The sequence below is a fragment of the Scomber japonicus genome, chromosome 11 (genome assembly GCF_027409825.1).
Source record: "Scomber japonicus isolate fScoJap1 chromosome 11, fScoJap1.pri, whole genome shotgun sequence".
NCBI classification, from domain to species: Eukaryota; Metazoa; Chordata; class Actinopteri; order Scombriformes; family Scombridae; genus Scomber; species Scomber japonicus.
In genome coordinates, this window is record NC_070588.1 from 13041763 (window position 1) to 13062990 (window position 21228).

The 21228-nt window shown below is 40.4% G+C and overlaps 1 protein-coding gene across 2 annotated transcripts in view; it reads right to left on the bottom strand.

Moving 5' to 3' along the window:
- Positions 1 to 19281, bottom strand: part of epha3 (eph receptor A3) — a 97891-nt gene extending 78610 nt beyond the window's left edge. Inside the window, exons 1-4 of one of the 2 annotated variants that reach the window (XM_053328203.1) lie at positions 19132 to 19281; positions 10660 to 10724; positions 2498 to 2509; positions 991 to 1651 (exon numbers count right to left, since the gene is read on the bottom strand). In XM_053328203.1, coding sequence (XP_053184178.1) covers positions 991 to 1651; positions 2498 to 2509; positions 10660 to 10724; positions 19132 to 19225 — 832 coding nt within the window. In that variant the 5' untranslated portion in view covers positions 19226 to 19281. The remainder of the gene's footprint in view (positions 1 to 990; positions 1652 to 2497; positions 2510 to 10659; positions 10725 to 19131) is intronic. The other variant, XM_053328201.1, reaches the window with a different exon arrangement.
- Between the last annotated feature and the right edge of the window lie 1947 nt (positions 19282 to 21228).

Here is a 21228-nt window from a genome sequence, read left to right on the forward strand (position 1 = left end):
AAGAGGAACAAGGATATGTAAGGACAATTACAATCAATAAACAAGTTGTCAAGGAAACAGCTGCTTCTGCTGGTAAAATCCTCAGGTAAGGGGTGTTTTGCATGAGCAGTATGATATGAGATAGATATAATAAAATTCAGCATCACCAGGAGCCAAACCATCATTTAGTGACTGCAACCATTATATCATTGTGATTCTCTCCAACAACCAACTGGCAACAACTTACATCAGTCCTCAGCAAAACGTGTGATAATGATACAGAAGACAGAAAGAAAGTCAACAGTTGGGCAGCCACATTTATGTTTTTTGACTTTTGCCAGTACTTCCAAGTCAACAACATATTTTGGGGGTGAGACTGAGGTTCTCCAGACTCAACTGTCTGCCCACTCATGACTCCACCAAACACCCACAACCATCACCGCAGCTATTTCATTATTCACCATCCACTCCAGTCCTCTCCTTTCTTCTGTGTTATCAGTCCCATCCTTGCTACCCTGGTTCAGATCTTCGCAAAGCTAATGATGTGACACAGAGCAGCTTACTATTTAACTACTGCATGCCGCACTCTGTAGCTCAAAGACCTGGATAACGCATCACACACATGAAAATGTATAGGTGCAATTACTGACTTATCCACCAACACTCTGGGTTTCTTAGGTTCTTTTGAAGGCGTTACACTTACAGAAAGCACACACACACACAAATGCGTACATGCATATACATAATAGGATAAGGATGGGTACTTCATATTAAAGATTCTGGGCTGACAGATATGAAGTGTAAGAGTCTTCACATCAAACACATCACTTTTGCAGCCTTGGTAAATCCTGTGTTATATCACTCACACAGCATCTCAAACAAGGACAGAAACTAAACATTTCATTTTTCAGCCTGTAGTCGATGCAAAAGGGGAAATGATTTATCTCATATGAAGAAAGGCAGATGACAGACACAATGAAAGGATGAGAGAAAAAAAATGATCCATCTTACTTTGGCAGGTGTTGCTCCTCTCCTCGTACCCCGGGTTACATAGACACTTCCCAATAGGCACAAGCCACTCCCCCTCTGTGCTGCAGTACATTCGGGGAGGCTCCTCCTCTTTGGAATGATTGACGCATGAGCCTTTGACCTCCACCAGTGACTGGGAGTCCATGGGCACCGTATCAGGGAAGGATGCCAGATTCCTCACTGTTTGTGGGCACTTCTTAAAGTAAACCCTCACTGAAACTAAAGCTACGCAGGCACCCACATCCTGGAACGCCAGGTAGAAGCCCTTCTTGGTCATGGGACCCACCTCACGCACCTCTGTGTTGAGTTTGAGGATGCGATCGCCAAGGTCCATTTGGGTGAAACTCTCATCAGCAGCAATGGTGTCAATCTTTGAGAACTGGTGCTCCCTGAAGTGACTGCCCTGGTCATCATCTGTCTCTAGGTAGAGGAGGTTGAAGGTCTCCTTGCAGGTGCCCAGGACCAAAGGGATGGAGTTGCAGTCCCTCAGGGTGAACTTCAGCTCCACGTAGATCTTCTGGGCTGACTGACGGGGGATCCAGTTGGTGCGAAGCCAGTTGTTCTGGCTGTACTCCATCACGTTGCAGACCTGGAAAGTCCTGATGGGAGTGTAGTGCTCATCCACCCCACTGATCTCCTCCCACTGAAAAAAAAGATGTAGGGAAGGAGAGGTGGAGGAGAGAAACAGAGAGAAACGAGTAGGAGCAACAGACAAGGGAGGCAGAGAAGCAAATGCAGGGGAGAAAAAGAGGGTAGATTAAAGAGAAATTAGAGAAAAATGGAGCAAGGCAAAGGGAGGGATGATGGAAGTAACAGAGTTGTAAGAAGGAAGTAAGTGATGGGAAAAGATGAAGGAAAAGATGTTAGGGGGTGGGAGAAAAGAAGCATTTTGAGGAGGGGAAAAACAAGAAAAGAGATCGGAATAAAGTTTAAGAGGGAGAAATAGGAAAGGATTGGGTTGGAATCAGAGGAGGAGGAATAAGAAGAGAGTAGGGGAGGATAGCAGAGAGAAAAAAATAAAGTTATCTCCACCCTGTAAGCAGTAACCAATGAATTATTTAGATTCAGATACACTTGCTGAATACTAAACATAAAATAAACACTTAAGGGTGAAAAAAATCACTCTACCAGATCTCTTGTAAATTACTCAAATTAATTAAAAGCAAACTTGCTGCCTTAACCAAATTTTCTAGATTACGGCACCATGAAAATATCTCAGAGAAAAACAATGAAGTGATTCCCCATCTCAATTGTGCTAAATTTGCATGAAGCGACTAAATTGTTGTTAAATATTAACCGATCTCGCAGTGTGTTTTTTTTTCCACCCTTATACTAACGCGTGAGGATTTCAAGCTGCAGTCTTGACTATCTACATCACAGTACGACTGCTACTAAAAGGAAACGTGCTGAATCCACTACGAAACAAAAAGGCAGCTACGAAGTATAGACAGATGTGAGTGTATACCAGGAACGTTCGTGTCTATCTTACATTTTCCCTCCACTGGGAGAAAGCAATGAGAGAGGAGAGGAGAAAAGAAAGCAGGGTCATTCCTTTTGAATTCAACACAGCAGGAAGACTCATTGATCATGTGCTTTGGCTTCACTGTTCAGGCAAATCAACAATGAATCACTGCGATGATGAATGGGCAAACACCTGAAACACTGGGCTCATTGTGGTTAAAATGACAGTAATTATTACAACGAACGGGCCTCAATGGATGCTTTTTCTTTTCTTTTTTTTTTTTTTGGTGAAGTTAAGAATGGATGTGTGTCTAAATGAAAGCAGCGCTTTCGTCAAAAGCGAGAGAAGAGAAACACTTTCTTGGTAAGTGGAAACTGAATTATCGCTCCCTTTCACGCAAGCATTAATGGAAACATGAACGCACACACACATATAAGTTCACATAAGGCTCATGTGAAGTGTTTAAAGTCCCATAGATGGCAGACACAGCAGGTGTTTTCAGCCTGAACACAGAAGTTAATGGCGAGCTAAGAAAGTTGAGGTTTTCAATTACATGCTTTTGTGTGCCTGTGTGTGCCTGTGTGTGTGTGTGTGTGTGTGTGTGTGTGTGTGTGTGCCTGGGTGTGTGTGGGTGTAAAGCATATCTATGAGTGTCTGGTGTTCAAGGAGCTCTCAGGCTTAAGGATGGCCACTTGCTTTTCATCTCACAGTGAAGTTAATGAAACACCCCTAAGAGAGGGAGCGAGCGACAAAGAGAGTGCACTAGAAAAAGTAAAAGAGATAAGCTAAAAAGCAGAGTGTAAGGAAAGAAGGAGGGAGCAACAGAGGAGTAAGGAAAATTGAAGAGGGGGGGCCGGGGAGGGGGGGTGTACCATTGGTGTTTAGTCTCCTCTGTCATGCTTTCCTTGGTATCACCTCATTCATCAGAGTGTAGTTCAAGCTCTCTATAGCTCTAACAATAACAGGGGAAAGTAGACAGAACTGAGTGGGGCTAAATATAGAGAGGTGAAGCAAAACTTAATATTTCACTTCACTTCAGTCATGAGTTGAATAGCCTGACTGAATGATGTGATGACAGCAAAAATCTTTGATGACAGACCTTAACAACACAGAAAATAGAGGGAAGGAAAGACCCGCCACTATGATTAGTGATTCTGTTGATATTGTGTTTGATAAGCCGGGGGTCTTACTTGAACATATTGTAATGAATAACTTCTACTACTTTTTTTCTGTCATAGACAAACAGCAGAAAGCAGCAGAAAATGTCTTCTTTTGGGAACACTTAACATTTAACATGCATTTGTGCGATGTAATCTGTCAGTACTGTTGGTTATAAATGAAATATTACCTGCTAAAAGTAATAAAAGCAGAAGTACAGAGACTCTTATTCTGTCCAAAAATACATGAACATAGGAAACTCGTGTCAGTGAAGATGTTGATACTTTCCTTTGTTCAAACTGAAATGTGTATAATGTACCATGATGTCCATTCTACAGTATCATTTATCACAACCCAGTCTAGTAAAAATATTTTAATGTAATTTACTACAACAAATATGCCGTTAATTCATTCAATATTAATATAATAAAATAAATCTAACACAGGGCGGATTATGTTTCTGAAAAATCACAAAATGTATCTAATTTGTTTTCCCTACAAAATCTGCTTTTAGTGATGGAAACATGGTTATTGTTTTTATGGTTATATTAAAGCACTTGATTAAGGTTAGCAAATAGACACAGACTTTGGTTAGATATTGAAAAAAGTCAACACTAACTGATTAACCACAGGACTCAAGATGTGAACCCTGGTGTCTGATGTCAAACTAAACATTGTACAACCACCATCCAACCCAAACACCTGCCTATGACTTTTACATAGTACACAAAGTACCAAAAAGTAGCATTTCCATATTTCCATGACTGGGAGAAAAAAAAACAGAAAACATAATCTAGGCAATAAAGTCATGTCCTTTGTAATGTACTTGGCAAAACAAATTACAAATATTTCCCAGATTACAGAGTTGGTTAGCTCTATCATAGAAAACCTTAAGATAATGGAGCGAATGTAAATGAAGCAGGCTTACATATCCACTCCAGACTGTTCCACCACTTTCTCATTGCTTCAAGAGATTTGCTAATCATTTAGAAAAGTATTGTTATATTGTGTCATATTTAATTTGCCCTTCCCCTGAAAAATAAGCTACTCCAGCAAAATTGGTTTATGACAGCACAAGTGGCCTCAGGTGGAAAGCAAAGTGTGTGTATGTGTGTGCTGTACTGCTGAGCAAATGTGTGGTGAATCTGAACAATGTGCCATTCAATTTCCTATGTATGAGCATACTGTATGTTAATTTGTGTTTGTGCATGCATTTTGTGTGCATATGTGCATACTAGTTAGTTTTTGTGAGCAGATGTCTGACTGAGCTGCCGGCTTTATGTCTTATCCATTTGTGTACTTTCATGTCCGCCCATATGATGCAAACTGTGCTAAATCTAAACCGAGTGAGGGCTCTTTGCTTTTAAGTTATCTTTGGGAGGGGTCTGAAGTTTGCTGAACACACACACACACGCACACGCACACGCACACACACACACACACACACACACACACACACACACACACACACACACACACACACGCAATGTTCAAAATCAAACCCAGGTGTGTGTATACGTACGTGTGTGTTAGGTATGCTATATCCTATTCCAGAGGAGATGACTTGACTGAAGCAAGTCTCTGCCAAAATAAATGAGACCTCCGCAACGATGTGAGGATCCCACTCTGGAGGATAGAATCTAATATACGGAGCTACCCTCCTCCCCAACTCTAAACAATACATCATAAGAATTAACTGCCACAACCTTGAAGCATTTCCTCCAGTTAGTTAGCTAAGACTTGTTTTATCTGTCCTTCACTAGCGGAAGAGGGAGTGAAGACAGACATAAAGGATTTCTAAAAAACCACAATCCAGCTCCAGATGCAGAAGTGCGTTAGATATGAGAGAATGAGGTGCTCTATAGTCCAGTGAAGGTATCAACTGTATGGAACAAACAGTCACTGTTATGGAGAAGTAACCAGCCACAAGGGAAGAGTTCTAGCATATGGTTTTAGGCACTTAATTCATGAATCAAGGCACAGTCATGCATGGCAAGGTAGTGTGTAAAGCATTTCAGGGGGCGCACGTGAAATCAAGGTAGTATTAGAGAAAATCACAAATGATCAGTAAATATGCAGGTATTTTTATATCATTTTAAAAATCTCGCAGCTCCTCTCATTCCTTTTTGAAACCCATCATAAGCCACAAGAGTTTCTCTGGAGAGGGAAGGTTGTCCAGAATACGGAGAGTGCAAAATGTACAAATATACAAAAGCCCAAATATTTCCAAAATAACTTCACACCTCTGTATTTAAAAGTGTAATGAAGCACATTTGGAGAGGATCCCAGTTAACACATTAATAGTCATACATTGCCATACCTTTAGTTACAGAGCACTTAGTTGTCCAACATAGCTCTACTCTTTTGATATAGGACAGAGAAGGAGGGGTTTGACTGAACTTAGCTGACCAGTTTAGGAAAATTAAGGTATGGCAGCTACCAGCAGAGGCAGCTCCCACTCTGAACATGTGGGACTGTGTGTATATCAACCAGGTTTAAACAAATAAAGAACTAAAGTGAACAGAAAAAAACCTGTGTTCCTCCCCAGGGGGGTGTAACTCCCCTCCCCTTGCCCTCTAATTGATATATAACAACACTACGACCTTACACCAGTCTTTGTGACCTCTGACCCTGACCCCTAATGGTCACAGCTGGGCCACACTTTGGTGAGATCTTGTCCCTGGTTTCTCTGATCTGTGCTGTAGGTGAAGCAGCTAAAGGGACAGTAAAATGAGAGTGTGGTAACTTGAACTGCTCAAAACATTACATCTATGGCAACAGGCACGTCTCAGAGTCACCAAGTCAGCACACCACTTCAAAGACACGCAGGTCAATGAGAGTTAATGGACCAGTATATGGACCAATATAGGGGAGGGGAACAATGCATTTAGACCAAGACTAGCTGTGTGTTAGGGAACAAGATTGAGAATGAAGCTTTCTCTATTTCAAGGTTAAACAAATAATTAGTGATAGGGTTTCACATCTTAATCATTTTGGAGTCTGAGAAGATTTGAATAGGCCAAAATCTACAGTGTAGGAATAATTACTATCCAGGTTACATGAATAAAACACAGAAAAGAGGAGAGGGAGAATAGGACAATAATTTTTTTCATTTTTTTTTTTTTTTTTTTTGCATTTTAATTTTTAGTCCTAAATCAAACGCTTCATTTATATGGGAAATTTGTCATAGGAGAACCAGAGTTCACATGGAGTGTATTTACAACTGGAGATGAATAGCTGTCTACAACAAGTGTGGAGCCGTGCAGCGTACATTTTTGGGCTCCATAGAGGTCAGCGCACAGGGTCACAGACACGACAACTGCAGCACATCAGTCAAAGGGCATTTCATCAGCCGCCGTTACCAAAGAGAAACCAGAATACACACTTCATATAGCTCCTCTTCATCCTCTTTCCTCCTGCTTTTTGAACAGCTTGAAGCTTTTCTTTGCTAATCCTTGTCTATTGCTTTGCTTAAGGACACATCAACTACAATTACTGAAAGATGCTGAAAACAAAGGAGCTGAATGACTGTGTGTGTATATTTAAACAATGTTGGATAATGAGCATGTGAGTATGTGTAATTTATAATAAGTCTTTGGGAGGGGGTGGGGGGTGTGGGGGGGTAAATTAAATAAACTTAGACAAGCTGCTGCAAGCTATTTTTAAATTATACTTAAGGCTTGCATTTTTATTGTTCTGGGAATATTTAATCTACTACTAGAATATATATCTCGCACTAATGGATATATTCGATATACTTTTGGAAATTATGTCATGCATTGTGCTTGTGTTCAGTCAGAGGGCTTGCCATCAGCTGTAACCATAACACACTTTATACCTTCTCTGCTTCCTTCTCCTCTGGTCCCTCGCCTTCCCTGCTAATCCTCGTTTATGGATGGGCTTTTCTCTGTACTCTCTCTCTCTCTCCCTCGCTCTCTCCTTCTGCGGGGTGGGGGAGCAGTTTATGCTGGTTAGGCTGAATTTGTAGATGGGGTGGCAGCAGTGCACGGGGGAGGCTTTAAGAGCCCTTGGGTGACTAAAGAAGTTGAAACAGCAGTCTGAACACTGAGAACTAAATAAAAGAAAGCTGGCTGTCTAAAGTGGTGGAACCAGTCCAAAATATAAAAAGCCATGCCATTATACTGGGCCTGCCCCCCCCTCCCTTTTCCTCCCAAACCTGAGAATTGGAATGTGAGATGTGATGTGACTGCTGGCTTTTTTCTATAGATGTCAAGCTTCTTCATTGTGATGAAAAAGGTTCAGTGGATGCTATTATTACTTAGTTTTTATGAAAAACTTGCACACTCCGGTGAAGTAAGCCTTAAACTTTAGAAACAGTTAGAAAAAAGACATTTCACTGCACGTACATTTACTTTGATGTTATATTACTTAAATTAACCAAAAGTTTTGTAGCAAACATCAAACATTAAACTTGTTTCTACTCAAGCATTAAGGACATTTTAAACTATGTTCTTGAAAATATTAATAACAAACAGGATTTAGATGAGACTCAGAAGGAAATGGGTTTCACATAGTGCGTTCAATATCATATATTGTTAATAATAATTATGTTTCTATGTTTGTGAGCAAAAACTTTACTTTTACACTCCTTACCAATCAATGCAATATGCACAGTTCCTGGCAAGCAAATGCAGTTTGTATCCTCTATAGGTTTCTATGAAAAATTGACTTTACTTTGTATGTACCCATTAATTCTATTTTGTATGCACAGCCAGTGTCTGGGGTGTTGGTTTGTTGCTGAAGAATGCTTTCAGAGCACTCAAGAATGTAATCTTTAACACTCTTTAGTCTTGTGGAGGGCTAAGCCCCCTGGACACTGCTCAGCAATCAGCCGGCCTCTCAAACAGATAACAGTATATCTGGATCACACGCACTTGCATACACAAATACACACACATACACACACACACACACATACACACACACACACACACACACACTCTCGTCAGTCCAGTCAGTGGCTACGGAGTGAACATCCTGGGGAGGCTAAACTCTTAATTTGTTCTGACCGGAGCACGTTGTGTCTCAGTAGGCCGATAGCTGCGGCCTCTCCATCAATGTGAATGAGTGTTTGTGTGTGTGTGGGTGTGGGTGTGTGTGTGTGTGTGTGTGTGTGTGTGTGTGTGTGTGTGTGTGGGTGTGTGTGTGTGTGTGTGTGTGTGTGTGTGTAAGGGCTCAGTGCCACTGCCACATTATGAGAAATCATTTGTGAGCAGCAGTCTCCCAGGGCAGGCTGCTTATCGGAGCAAGTCAGTGGATGACGTGAGTAATTACAGATGATTCACCTTGAGGACTTGATCATCAGCAATATCTCTCTCTCTGTCTCTCTCATCCTTTCCTGCCCACCCTTCCTTCTTTCCTCTCCTCTTCTCTTCTCTCTCTTTCTGCCTTTGTATCTCTTCATCCCCTTTGCCTCTCCCTCTTTTTGATCCTCTCATGTCCTTCCTTCTCTCCTGCTCTCTCTTCTAATATCTCTTCATCCTGTTTGCACCCCCACCCCCCTTCTCTCTCTCTCCTCCCCTCTTTTTTGATCCTCTCCTGTCCTCTCTTTCTCTTTGGAGTCATTACCATTTAAGAATGACATTGGCTCCCAATCCGGCAGCATTTTTATGAACTGTATCATCACACGCTTTTGTTCTGAACTTGTTCAAAGCAAATAACTTGAAATAAAGCAGAGCTTGTTGTGCACACTGCATAATGTCCAACACACATTCCAATGTCCAGTGCTGGATCAAGTCCTCAATATCAGTACTCATTGTCCTACTTTCTCACATGTAAATAACTTTTTTTCAGTACAACATCAATCTCTTCCTTGAATATAGTCACGCGATTGTCTTATAACCTGCAATTGTTCTCAGACTAAATGCATTTTAAACAGCCTACAGTTTTTCCTTGGGTCATTTTTTTTATTTGTGGTTCAACCTCAAAAAGAAACTTAGAGCGTTTTGACGGTGCCAGCACTGCATATGGCTGAGGGAAACAAGGTTTGGCAGCTCCACGGAACAAATGACTGGATTACCTTAAGCCACTGCCAAGGAGTAATTCTAACACTTAATAAAGGAAAAATGGGGAAGTGTGTGTGTGTGTGTGTGTATGTGTGTGTGTGTGTGTGTGTCAGTGGGCCAGCCCTGAGGCACAGTAGTCTAACTAGTTGGACAAATAAACACTGAGCGAGAGCCCACTGGAGGGACTTTGGTAGCAGACAGAGGCTGATAGATGAGGCTGCAGAGATTTTTTTTTTTTTTTTTTCCCCAAAAGTATGAGGAGATGCTGCCGCAACATTGCTGGTTGGTTTTATGAGAGACGTGCAATTCTCACATGTAATAATAACATTTTTGTAGAGGATTTGCTGTCACAGAATGGTTATGGAATGAAAATAACATGCCAGGGGACAAATCCAGAAGCACAACCTCACAAACTTGGAAAATGTGTGTTAAAAGACTGGTAACCAGGTTCAATGCATGTGTGAAAGACATAATGAGGTGGTTCCATATTGTCATTTAAGCACAGATGGATTAACAAATGAAATATAAACAATGGTATTATAATGTTTTCATGCAACAGCAGTAGTCTAAAATGCTATCTGTATTGTTGATGTAATGTTCGCTAAAAAGTGGTTAAGCTTATAGGCATTGTCGTGTGGATGCTTTTGTGTCTACAACATAAAATCCTTTAATGCCTTAATCTTTCTTTAAACACACGCACCCTCAAATACACCAACATGCAGTACATTTTCTCTTAAGCATCTTGACCATATGGCAAACTCTGAATGCTTAACCTTTAACCTGCGAGATGGAGAATGGGCAAAAAAGGTCTAAAGAAAAGTGGGTTAATCTGCACTTGGCTCATTGGATCAACATGACACATTGATAGCCACAGGACACTAAAAAATCCTGATTTCATGTGGTGTGGGACTGAATCCCACTTCACATCATGTTGATTGATATGTCTCCCAAATGCTAGCATAATAGGCCATGAAGTGGGTAAATATAGAGATAGAAGATACTCACCCCATGCGATGGATAGGAAATCCATCCTAACTCTCCTTGGCTTGCTTTGGAGTCTAACAGGTTGACTGTGGTGAGGAAGAAAGAGAGAGAGGGAAAACAAAGAGAACATATGAGTGTCTAGTCCTTGTTAGCCCCAATTACCCTTTATCTAATCCCACAGGAGAGATCACTAATCTTAAGCACTGATCATGACTTTATTTACTCAGCTGTCATACACACATATCGCTGACAAGGCATTATGGGCAGGCCTCTGGGGGGCCAGATCTGCTAGTCCAGGAATTTGGCCCTCCCAGGAGAAATCAGCATTATTATGGTCATCATTTTGTATATTTTGTTGTGATTTATCATTGTCATTATTGTTGTTATTGGATATATATGTGATAAATAGCAATTCACAATCTTGTAAGATTAGTGGAAAGTCGGAAATAATTGGCTCCGATGATGTGATTAAATACGCCCTCTGTTGGTGATCCACTAGACTGGTTTCGAGTTAGAAACATGATTGACGTCAACCTCTCAAGAGTTTTTCATTAAAAAAATCAAGTCAATATGATGCTTCACCTCAGCCAGTGTCTGGCTAGCTAGCATTTTTGTACATCACAGTAATGAAATGGGAACTAGTCTTGATGTTATCACCAAGTTACCGATCACAGCAGGGACAAGTGCAGCCAACACTGTGCCATCTCTCCTGCCATCTCCTCTCCCCTCATCACCACTACTGGGACCTGGTCGTCCTTTTTCTAATCTACCTCAGGACTGGATGGCAGTTGTGCATCTGTTAACAGCCCTTCTTCCAACCCTCATCTCAGAAAATTAAGCAGATTAATTCCAGATGATTTCGGGGTGGACTCATGGACTGATTGTGTAAGAATTGTAAGGTTTAATGGTGGGGTGAAACTACGAGACTTAAGTATACTTGCCGTTCTTATAAATAAAAGACTGCGCTATCAGGTCACAAATCATTCATATCAACAGAACTCAATTTTAAGTGTCATCTTTAAAATATACAGTTAAATAAGCATATCACTTCAAGGTAGTCTTTTAACATATACTATAAACCAACATAATACTGAACTGCTCGATATGAATCCATTGTTCCGTTAAGTCTGTAAAACCCTAACCCTTTAATTGTCGGGGTCTACTCATAGAAACCAAATCCTCTGGCCCCAGGACTGTATCCTATACTAACCAACAGTGAGATCTGGCCTTTTAGTCCTCAAATCAGAAGTTGGCCAGGCATACTGGCTACAACACACATATCCTGAGGAGGTACTGAACTGAAGAAAAGCCAACATTTCAAAAACCACAAAAAGTGTTTATTTTCTTTTCACCCATGATGATTGGACTGTAACCGTGTAAAAGCAAAAATGCATCAAATCTAAATTAGGATGCAATCACCAGTTTCTGAAGTAGTCAGAAATGCAATTGGCCACTCCGACAACAAATTATGAATCTGTCTATAACAAATGGAAATAGAATTTTACGTGGCAAGAATTCATTTACATCAAACAGACATGGAGGGAAGTCCATGTCTAATAGACGGAATATGTGCGATGGTATAAGGCGAGGCTTTGTGTTCCCAAAATGGGTTTCATTTGGTGAACTTGATGGCGCTGAAGTAGCAGCGATGTCAGTACTGAAGGAGCAGCACAAAACAATTTTGTTGTCACAAATGGCTGGTACTTGTATTTCCACTGCCCACCTCCTCAGACAAGTACTAAATGTAAATTGCAGGTGATTTTTGTGCACACATGAACAGACTCTGCTTACCAACCAACAATATATTCCTCAAGCACAGAAAATTTTGCTATGAAATGTTCTATTCTTAGTATATTCACACACGGCTGTGGTGTGAACGATCGTCATCGAACACAACTGTTGGTACAAACCATGACATATGGAGTGGGGAATGCGGAGGCAGCCTTATGCTTTATGGATGCCCCACTTGAGCCAAACAGTGTCTATAATTTGCCACCAGATTGTCTTTGGTAAAACAAATAAGAAACAATAAGCTAATGTTAGTTATTCAATGTCAAGTAAAACAATAGAAAACCACTGTGGAGCAAATGTGGAGCTACAACAAAAACAATGGAAGTAAATGAATTATTCAAAATTAATTACATTTTGAAATTGACATTCAATCTATTCATTCTCTGTCTCTACAAGAGATTTTTTTTATTTATTTATTTGTTTTAGCAAAATTACTTTTTAAAATTGCATTTTTTTCAAAGCATGTTTTAGGGTGGAAACTCCAAAAATGAAGGGGATAAATTCATGTTTACTACACTAACACGAGTTTACATGTTGCTATGATTAGACACCTTCTAAGTGACAAGCACAAAAATGTAAAGGACAAATAATCAACTAATGTAAATGGCTGGAGAGCAATAAAGTTATACTGTTCCAGTGGTCTCTCCCTTTAAGATACAACCTAAAACAGACTCAGCCTCTTTCTCTTCATCCTGATGAAAGCAAAGCAGTCTACAGCTCGATATACACAAACAAATGTACACTTAAACCCCTCATCCCCTCACACACACACACACACATACACACACACAGTTGCCCAAGTGAGCACACACACAGCAAAGTGAAGCAGCAGTGCAGTCAGGCCCTGCAGCTGTAACTCCATTCACTGTGAAAATATGAGGAATACATCCCCTCTGTATTCTTCCATTCAGAGCTTCAGTAGGCAAGAGTGTACACATCCCCAAACATAGTCAAAAAGAGTATTTGTAGGTCATGAGGGGCTGCTTTAGCCCTGTAGAAACTATCCCAGCCAAACAGTCATGCCAAATTTTCAAAGAAAATTGATTTAGCATCTCTATGAACTAAATTATGTTTCACACCAGAATAAAGGTTGCGATAGAAGTCATCGTTTTCTTCAGTGAGGCAAAAAGAGCCTGAAAGGGAAGTGGAGAAAGGAGGATGCACACACACACATGCGCTGGGAGCCTTATTATCAAATCCCAGGCTCAAAAAGCTGCTAAATTGAGGCTCACCTGAGCTGTAGCCACGCTAAGCCACTCAGCCAGTTGAGTGGCAGTAGACAAATTCCTATTAGAGTCTAATGAAGCTATCTGTTCATGTCAGATAATAGCAGCTCAGCATCCAGGGCCATTGCTTCCAATTTACATTTCTCAACGAGCCGAGCCCACCACTCAAATTGAGCCGAGCGGGGGAATTTGAGAGCAGAAAATTAGACGGCTCTCATATCGCATGAGGAAAAAAGCTCCCTCCAGCTGCACTTGGCTGGGGAAATCAGCACTCACACACACACACACACAAACACACACAAACACACATAGACCTACACACTCACAAACATATGCATAAACACTCACTCTCACACAGTGTGCGCTGGTACAAAAAACACAGAATCACACCAAATGATGCACTTGAAACTAGAGGAGCAAACACACATTGAAACACATTTTTACCAAGATGTTAGATTCAAACCCATCCACACTAAAAAACTAAAAAGCATTTACACATACATGCGTGCACACACCCACAGAGAGCATTCATACACTTTCAGATGCACAGCAAAACATGCACATGCAGGCTCAAAATATGAGCATACACAACATTTGCTAACAGCCTTACTCTCGCTCTTTCTCACACACACACATACACACACACACACACACACACACACACACACACAATCGGTTAGCAAGCTAGCGTCAGCCAAGCATATAGCCCCTGCCCCATCAGGGAGTGCCTCTAAACGGGAAGTAGGAGTATTAATAGCAAACTGAGCCAGCCTGTCTGCGAGGGAGCAAAACATCACAGAGGTAGAAACAGGTGAATCAATATATAACACACAGCTAGGCCACCATCACACACTCCGCCACACACATAAACTGACCCCAACAAAACAGAAGTAGACACAACACCACAGGCAACCAGGATGTCCTGCAAGTTTGATCATAAACTGATGGAAATACGCTGGCTTGTTTGGGAGGGCATAATCCAGGAGCGCCACACACATTCAATTTGAGACCACTTGTCATGTTGCATGGAGTGACCTACTATCGCTAGAAAATGTTGAAATATTAACATGGAGTATTGTAGGAAGTGTCTATGTTTTCTATGTTCTCATCACTGTGACAGTCTAGCACAAACTTTTAATTCAGTAGTCTTTCAATCCTCCTCCCAGAACCCTGTAAAATATGATGATGATGGAGCCCAGTGTACATCAAACTGACATGGATGGTCTAGAATCAGCACATCTTTTATCAGACTCCCAAGAAAATAACAGCACAGAAGACAAAAGATGCTTGCACATGTTCTTCTAATATCTGCCATCTAATTTTGAACAAAGTGGGAGGGACTTTGTCTTTACAGCCTGGCTCTGTGCATGTGAAGGTTGGCAGGCTGCAGTGCAGGCAAAGCAAGGCGACTTGTGTCTGTGTTAAAGGGTGAAGTGTTCACCTCCCATTATGAATAATTCAAGTGCAGAGTCGCTCTGTCTGATGTTGCTGCTGTGTGCCCAACCCCTCTGCCCCCATTCCTCTTTCTTTCTTTCTTTCTTTTATTCTTACACCTTATAGCTTACTGTATATAACCACCTCAATACATAAAGGCGCAGTCTCACCTCACCTTTATGTTTAACTCTGAGGCCTAAAGCACATACTGATAAATTGAAGATGCCACTCTCCACCTTCAACTCAGTGTTTGGTTGACAAACACATGTAAATATAGGCCCATGAAGAGAAATGTGTATGTGTGTGTGTGTGTGTGTGTGTATGTGTGTGTGTGTGTTGGAGGAGGGTGTTAAAAGAGAGGCATGTGTAAGCACATTTCCAGCACCTCTGAAACGTACCATCGCTCACAAACGACCATCCGTCCCAGCGGGGTTGCTGCGCCGGGCTCTCCGGGCCGAGCCTCCCTAACGCCGGCTAAAAATACCTGAGGCCTCCCGACGCCCTGCAGCGGGCTAACATCACACCATGCAAATATGCAAAGGGACACGCTGCACCATAGCCACTTTGTTTTTATTTTTTTATTTTTTATTCGGTATTTAAGGAAAAAAACTTTTTTTTAAAAATCCTAATATATCTGTTAAATTGAGACCCGCAAATTCTCTGAGATATTCTCCGTGTTTCACTCAACTTTCTTTCAAAGTTTTATACAAGATCATTATGATTAAAAGAAAGCCACATGGTATTTTTCTTAATGTGGGTCAAGGCGTGGTGCAAGATTAAAAGAAATGATACGTTTTGGTTTCCTTGTTATTTGGGAGAGGAAACAGCCTAATAAAATAATCACGCAGGTTTTCCGTCATTCCATCATCAAAGCTGATGTTTATTTTCCATGAGAGATTTTTTTTTCTTTATTGCTTACTGTGTGATTTGTTGCATTTATAACATTAAGTCTTGTGTTACAAGCACGATGGAAAAATAAGGCCGTTATTACATTTCTTGAAAGTTCAGCTGGTCCGCATACAAATAAAGGCCAGTAGCCCTCCAACTTTCTTTATTCTACAGCCATGTGAACAAACCGACAGTGAATGCAGCACAAGTAAATCAACTTGAGAAAAAAAAACTGTGTAGTTCGTCAAGATGTCAGTGCTGTTTCTATTTAAACATGAATACAATTAAAGGGAAGATAACATATTCTCTGACATGTTTGGCGACTTTTGGAGGAACGTTTACGCACCAATTCGGTCCCAGATCTGCTGACACATAATAACCACTATGAAGGAGCAACTTAACCTAACTTAAAAAATACAACCATATGAGTAATTACAAGATACAGTGTCTTTTTGTATTGTTTTCCTCCTTCCATGAGGAGAAATGCGGCTGTATAGCACTCATGAGTTTTATTATCACTGCCCTGGAAGACATTAAAAAAAGAAAGTGCCAGTTAAACGGACATGAGAAACAGCTCTGAACTAATCCAAAGTGCGTTTTTGTCGTTTTGCAGTTCCATATTTGTGATGTAGATGTCTGTATGGATTTCTTTACAATACGGAGCGACTCGATACTGACACTCTCTGGCAGATTTATGTCTCGGGAAAGGTAAATTTAATTGTCAGGGATTTTTTCTAATATTTTTTAACACACTTTAGGTGTCGTGAAGAGGTCAGAAGGTTTATCTCCTCCTTTACTACCTCGCACACAAAAATGTATACTTACTATGTAGCACTTTTCAAACTTCTCCCTCTCTCTCTCTCCCTCTCTCTCTCTCTCTCTCTCTCAAACACACACACATACACACACTCTCACCAGTCGACCACTGTATATTTTGTCAGGGTATATTTTATGTGGTCTTCGGGGCTGGGTTCATACTGTAGTATATCCATCAGCCTTATATTTAAATAAACTACTTATTTCCGGACTATTAGGTTATTCAGCAACAACAACAAAAAAAGTTTCTCAGAGCAAAGGAAATCCACGGACCACATTTTGCAGTAGGCCTAGTTGACCTTGGCTCACTCACTCTTTTTTTTTTTTCTAGAAATTTTACAGAATTTCACAACTTTACTGGTTTCTGATTATGCTTTCATGTCAAGTAACATTAATTTAACATATTGACTTCTCACACTGACAACTAAGCAGAGAGCAGGATTTGGGATATGTGTCTGAAACATGGGCTACAGTATCGCAAAAAAAAAAAAAAAAAAAAAAGACAGAGACGAAGACGAAGACAAAGTCAGGTTTTAGGTTTAGGTTTAAACTTCGAAGGGGACTGCATTTGGCAAAGACACCTCTAAGTTTAGGAGATTAAAAAGTGAATGTGTGAAAATAAAAACACGTTTCAACAGTCAGTCTGGTTGTTGGCCATCTGCAGGAGTCATCATAGATGAAGTCAACGGAAATAACACAATAGCTTATTTACTATCCGGGTATGTTTGCAACTTCCCTTTATGTTTCTATTCGATTATGACTCTGAGTGTTTGATGTGGCCAACTGTGCCAAACTATTAAAACACATCCTACAACATCAGTCTTATGGTTCCTATTTATTGTCCCCCCCCCTCCTATGGCGGCACAAGGATCAGGAACAACTATTTATGGTTTTATGCACTCCACATGTCTAACTCTGAACATTTAATTACTAGAGTGTAGATTAGTCCTACTAAAGCTCAATCTGATTCATTTAATTACTTTATTTGTATTAGGATTTAAATCATGATCCATAACACTGCATTCAACCGTGACCTGTGCCGGATCATCCCTGCCATGGTAACTCCCATGAAGCACCATTTGGGAATTAAGTGACAATAAAGCATTCATGCAGGTTACTGTACAGCGAATACTTCATTTATTCGTTTTATATTCTTTTTTTTTAATAGGCAGATTAATAAGTGTAACCGTGACCCCCTAAAGCATACTCCTTTAGACAATATGACCAAAATCTACACCCAAAGGTACTTTTCTCCTGCTGCGTGCAGTTTTGACGGTCCGGGGCACCTCCAGCAGCACGCATCTCTTTTCTTTGACCCCGCTGCAAAACACTTTGAACAAAGCAAAGTATTACAGCTTAACGGGGCAACGTTTCTGAACGTTGTATGAAAGTTCAGCAAATACGCAAACACATAGGGTGAGACGGTTTTAGTTGTTTCCAGCGCAGTTTCACATGTTTGTGCTGGAAGTGGATCGATCTGCCTGCCTCATTCTGCCGGGTGTCAAAATGTTCCCACATGCTTAAAATCACCAAACAACTGAGGGAAACTTGCACTGGAAATAAGTCAAATTAATTCGCCGGCACCACCATCATTTTACGCTCGCTGAATGAAATATATATCATTTCAAACTAAGTCGTAATATGACTTCATAATACGGACAGTTTACAGGACCCCGCAGCAGTCAGTAAGTCAGTCAGTCAACTGTTTCGGGTTTATTCAGGTCAAAACCACATCGAAATACAGTCATCTGCGTTTTTACGCGCTATGCGAATGAATGTGCCCTTCGTCTGTTTTAAATCGATGTGACTGTATAAGCCTCATTCGGATGTCTAGCTATACCCCAAATGGATTCGTGAATAAAACAGATCAACACGACCCTCTCTCTCTCTCGGAAACACAGACAGCAGAGTTTCGTTGCATCTTTTCGCTCCGTAATAACTCCTCGATAGGCGCTTTGGGATCTGTCTCGCCTTCGGTCTGCTCATTCATCCCCATTTAAAGAACTATTAAGCCCCATTTATGAGATTATACCAAATTAAGCTTCATTGTCTGCCTGTTTTGGATATATTTTTCAAGTTTAATCTGTGAAATTGTCCGTTTGTGATCGCAGCAGGACTAGTCGGTGATCCTCAGGGTCACCGAAACGCGCTTTGGATCACATTGTTTTTGTTACCAATTTGGATAGTAGCAAGTCCGCGGTGAGCGCACAGCATTGGCAGCGATGGGTATCGTAGCGCACCGTTCACACACACACACACAGAGAGACACAGACATAAACACACACACCTGCGCGCACACACACACATAAACATATGAAAGCTGCTCGAGTTGTCTTACCTTCATTAGGCGGATAGATGATAGGAAACGCAGGAAGAGCGCAGGACAATAAAAGAGGTAAAATGAAAAGGAGTGATCGCGGATTGCAATCCATGGCGGCGGATCAGAGGTACATAACTCCATGAAGCCACTGACTGATCTGAGAGCGTCTTCTCTCCACTCAGCTTTCTCCCTCTCTCTTTGCTCCGTCTCCCCTCGGTTAGAGCAGTTTTCCGCTGGGTCCTACAGAGTCTGACAGACAGCAAAACAGCGCTCAAGTTCAACACAGGTCAGTTTAGATCCTCTACCACGGGCGTCTCCTTGACGTGAATGACAAATTGAGCTATTCAGCATATTTTACAACTCGAGTCGATCCAAAAGTGATTTGAGTCAGTGTGATGGAGAGAAATATATAAGAGAAATTTAAGATATCTCTCCGGGAATAAAAGGGTAACAGCATATGTTCATGTGACCTACAAATAATTCAATCACATTTATAGCATATCTTGTTACTTAGACTATTTATCCGCTTTATTTTCCCAGGGAGAATTTTTAATAGGCTATATTATTATATTAATATATTTAATCATATTTGTGTGGTTTGATGGTGAACAAGAAATATGTCATATCAGCATCCGGTTTATTTGGCATTTGTTCAGTATATAAAAATAAAAAAATAATTTAAAAAAGGACTTGCACACCCAATCAGAACCTGATGCTTTTAATAAACAATCAAAAGTGACTTTCAATTTTAAATCAGTGATTTTAGATCTGTTTTTAATTCTGACTGTGGATCAACTAATGTTACTCACTTTAAACACTTTAAATGTAGAAATTGGAACAACCAGTAGTTTCCTGTCATTTTAAATGCAGACTTTGCTCAGTAGGGACATTTCTAACCTAATTAGGAATAAACAGAACCCAGTTGTTTAATTTATTTTATCATAAGTGACATGATGCAAATAGCAAGTAATGACTTAGTGAGAATCACGCAAGAAACCTTTTCCTAACAGTAAAACAATGACTTAAAAATATATATATTAGTATGTTTATGTTATATACATATATTGTTTTTGTTTAAATAGTTCATTTTTATGGCCACTATATTAATGTATAATTTTGACATATAACCAATAACCTGCTAATAAAAAAAGGAACATACGTTTATGTTTATAGTGTTTTCCATGTTATAATAATCTCTGACTGATGGACAAAGTTATTTTTTCTTTTGTCATTGTATAGAGGGACTTATGATGTGCTTGTGTTTGGTTCTACTGTGTGCATTTTTCTGTGAGTGCCATTAGGGGCCCCTGAGACCACAATACTCTTGAACCGCAATGAAAGGCTGGGGTGGCAGTGTAACGTCAGGGTCCTGGCTGAGACGCCAGCTGTTGTGGTGGGGGGATGGAGGCTGGAGGTTGGGAAGGCATCTGACGTATGGGAAAAGTTAAAGGACACAGCAGCTAACAACGTAGCTACTTGGAGTGGTGGAAACAGCTCCTGAATTCAAATGTCTTGATCGCTTCCTGTAGTCTAAAATGGGTCTCACTTATAGAGATTGAAGACATTTCTAGAGAAAGTCTTCTTGTGTTGAATCAGTTGGAAGATTTTATTCTGATGGAAATGTAATTCACTGATCATATTTTTAATAGTTGGATTTGTTTCACGTAACTTTTTCAAAATAAAAGTGCTGCCAAAAGTAAAAGTGGCACCCTGTTTAACTAATTCTAACGTTATGCTCCCACTGAATGACCCTTAATGAACATTTATACAAACCATTTTAACACAGTTGAAAACTTAGCTAAGTATGTAAATTAGCTGCAGTTTGAAAATCACGTATGAAACTTTGCATTCACAAGCTGCTGCGTTTTCAGGACAAATATCACAGTTGGATTTTTGTCTTGCTCAGTATACTATCTAGCATACTGTGTGTTCAAAAGTCCTTTAAAATAAACTGGGACATTTTTACAATACCTTTCCTGATATTTTATAATGAATGGCTTTACAGCAAACTCCCAGCACTGTCTTACTCTGACAGATTTATAAGGTTGTCAGTGGATACAGTGAAGAATGATGCCAAGAGGTCTCTGGCCACATTATTAAGTGGCAGTGGCATGT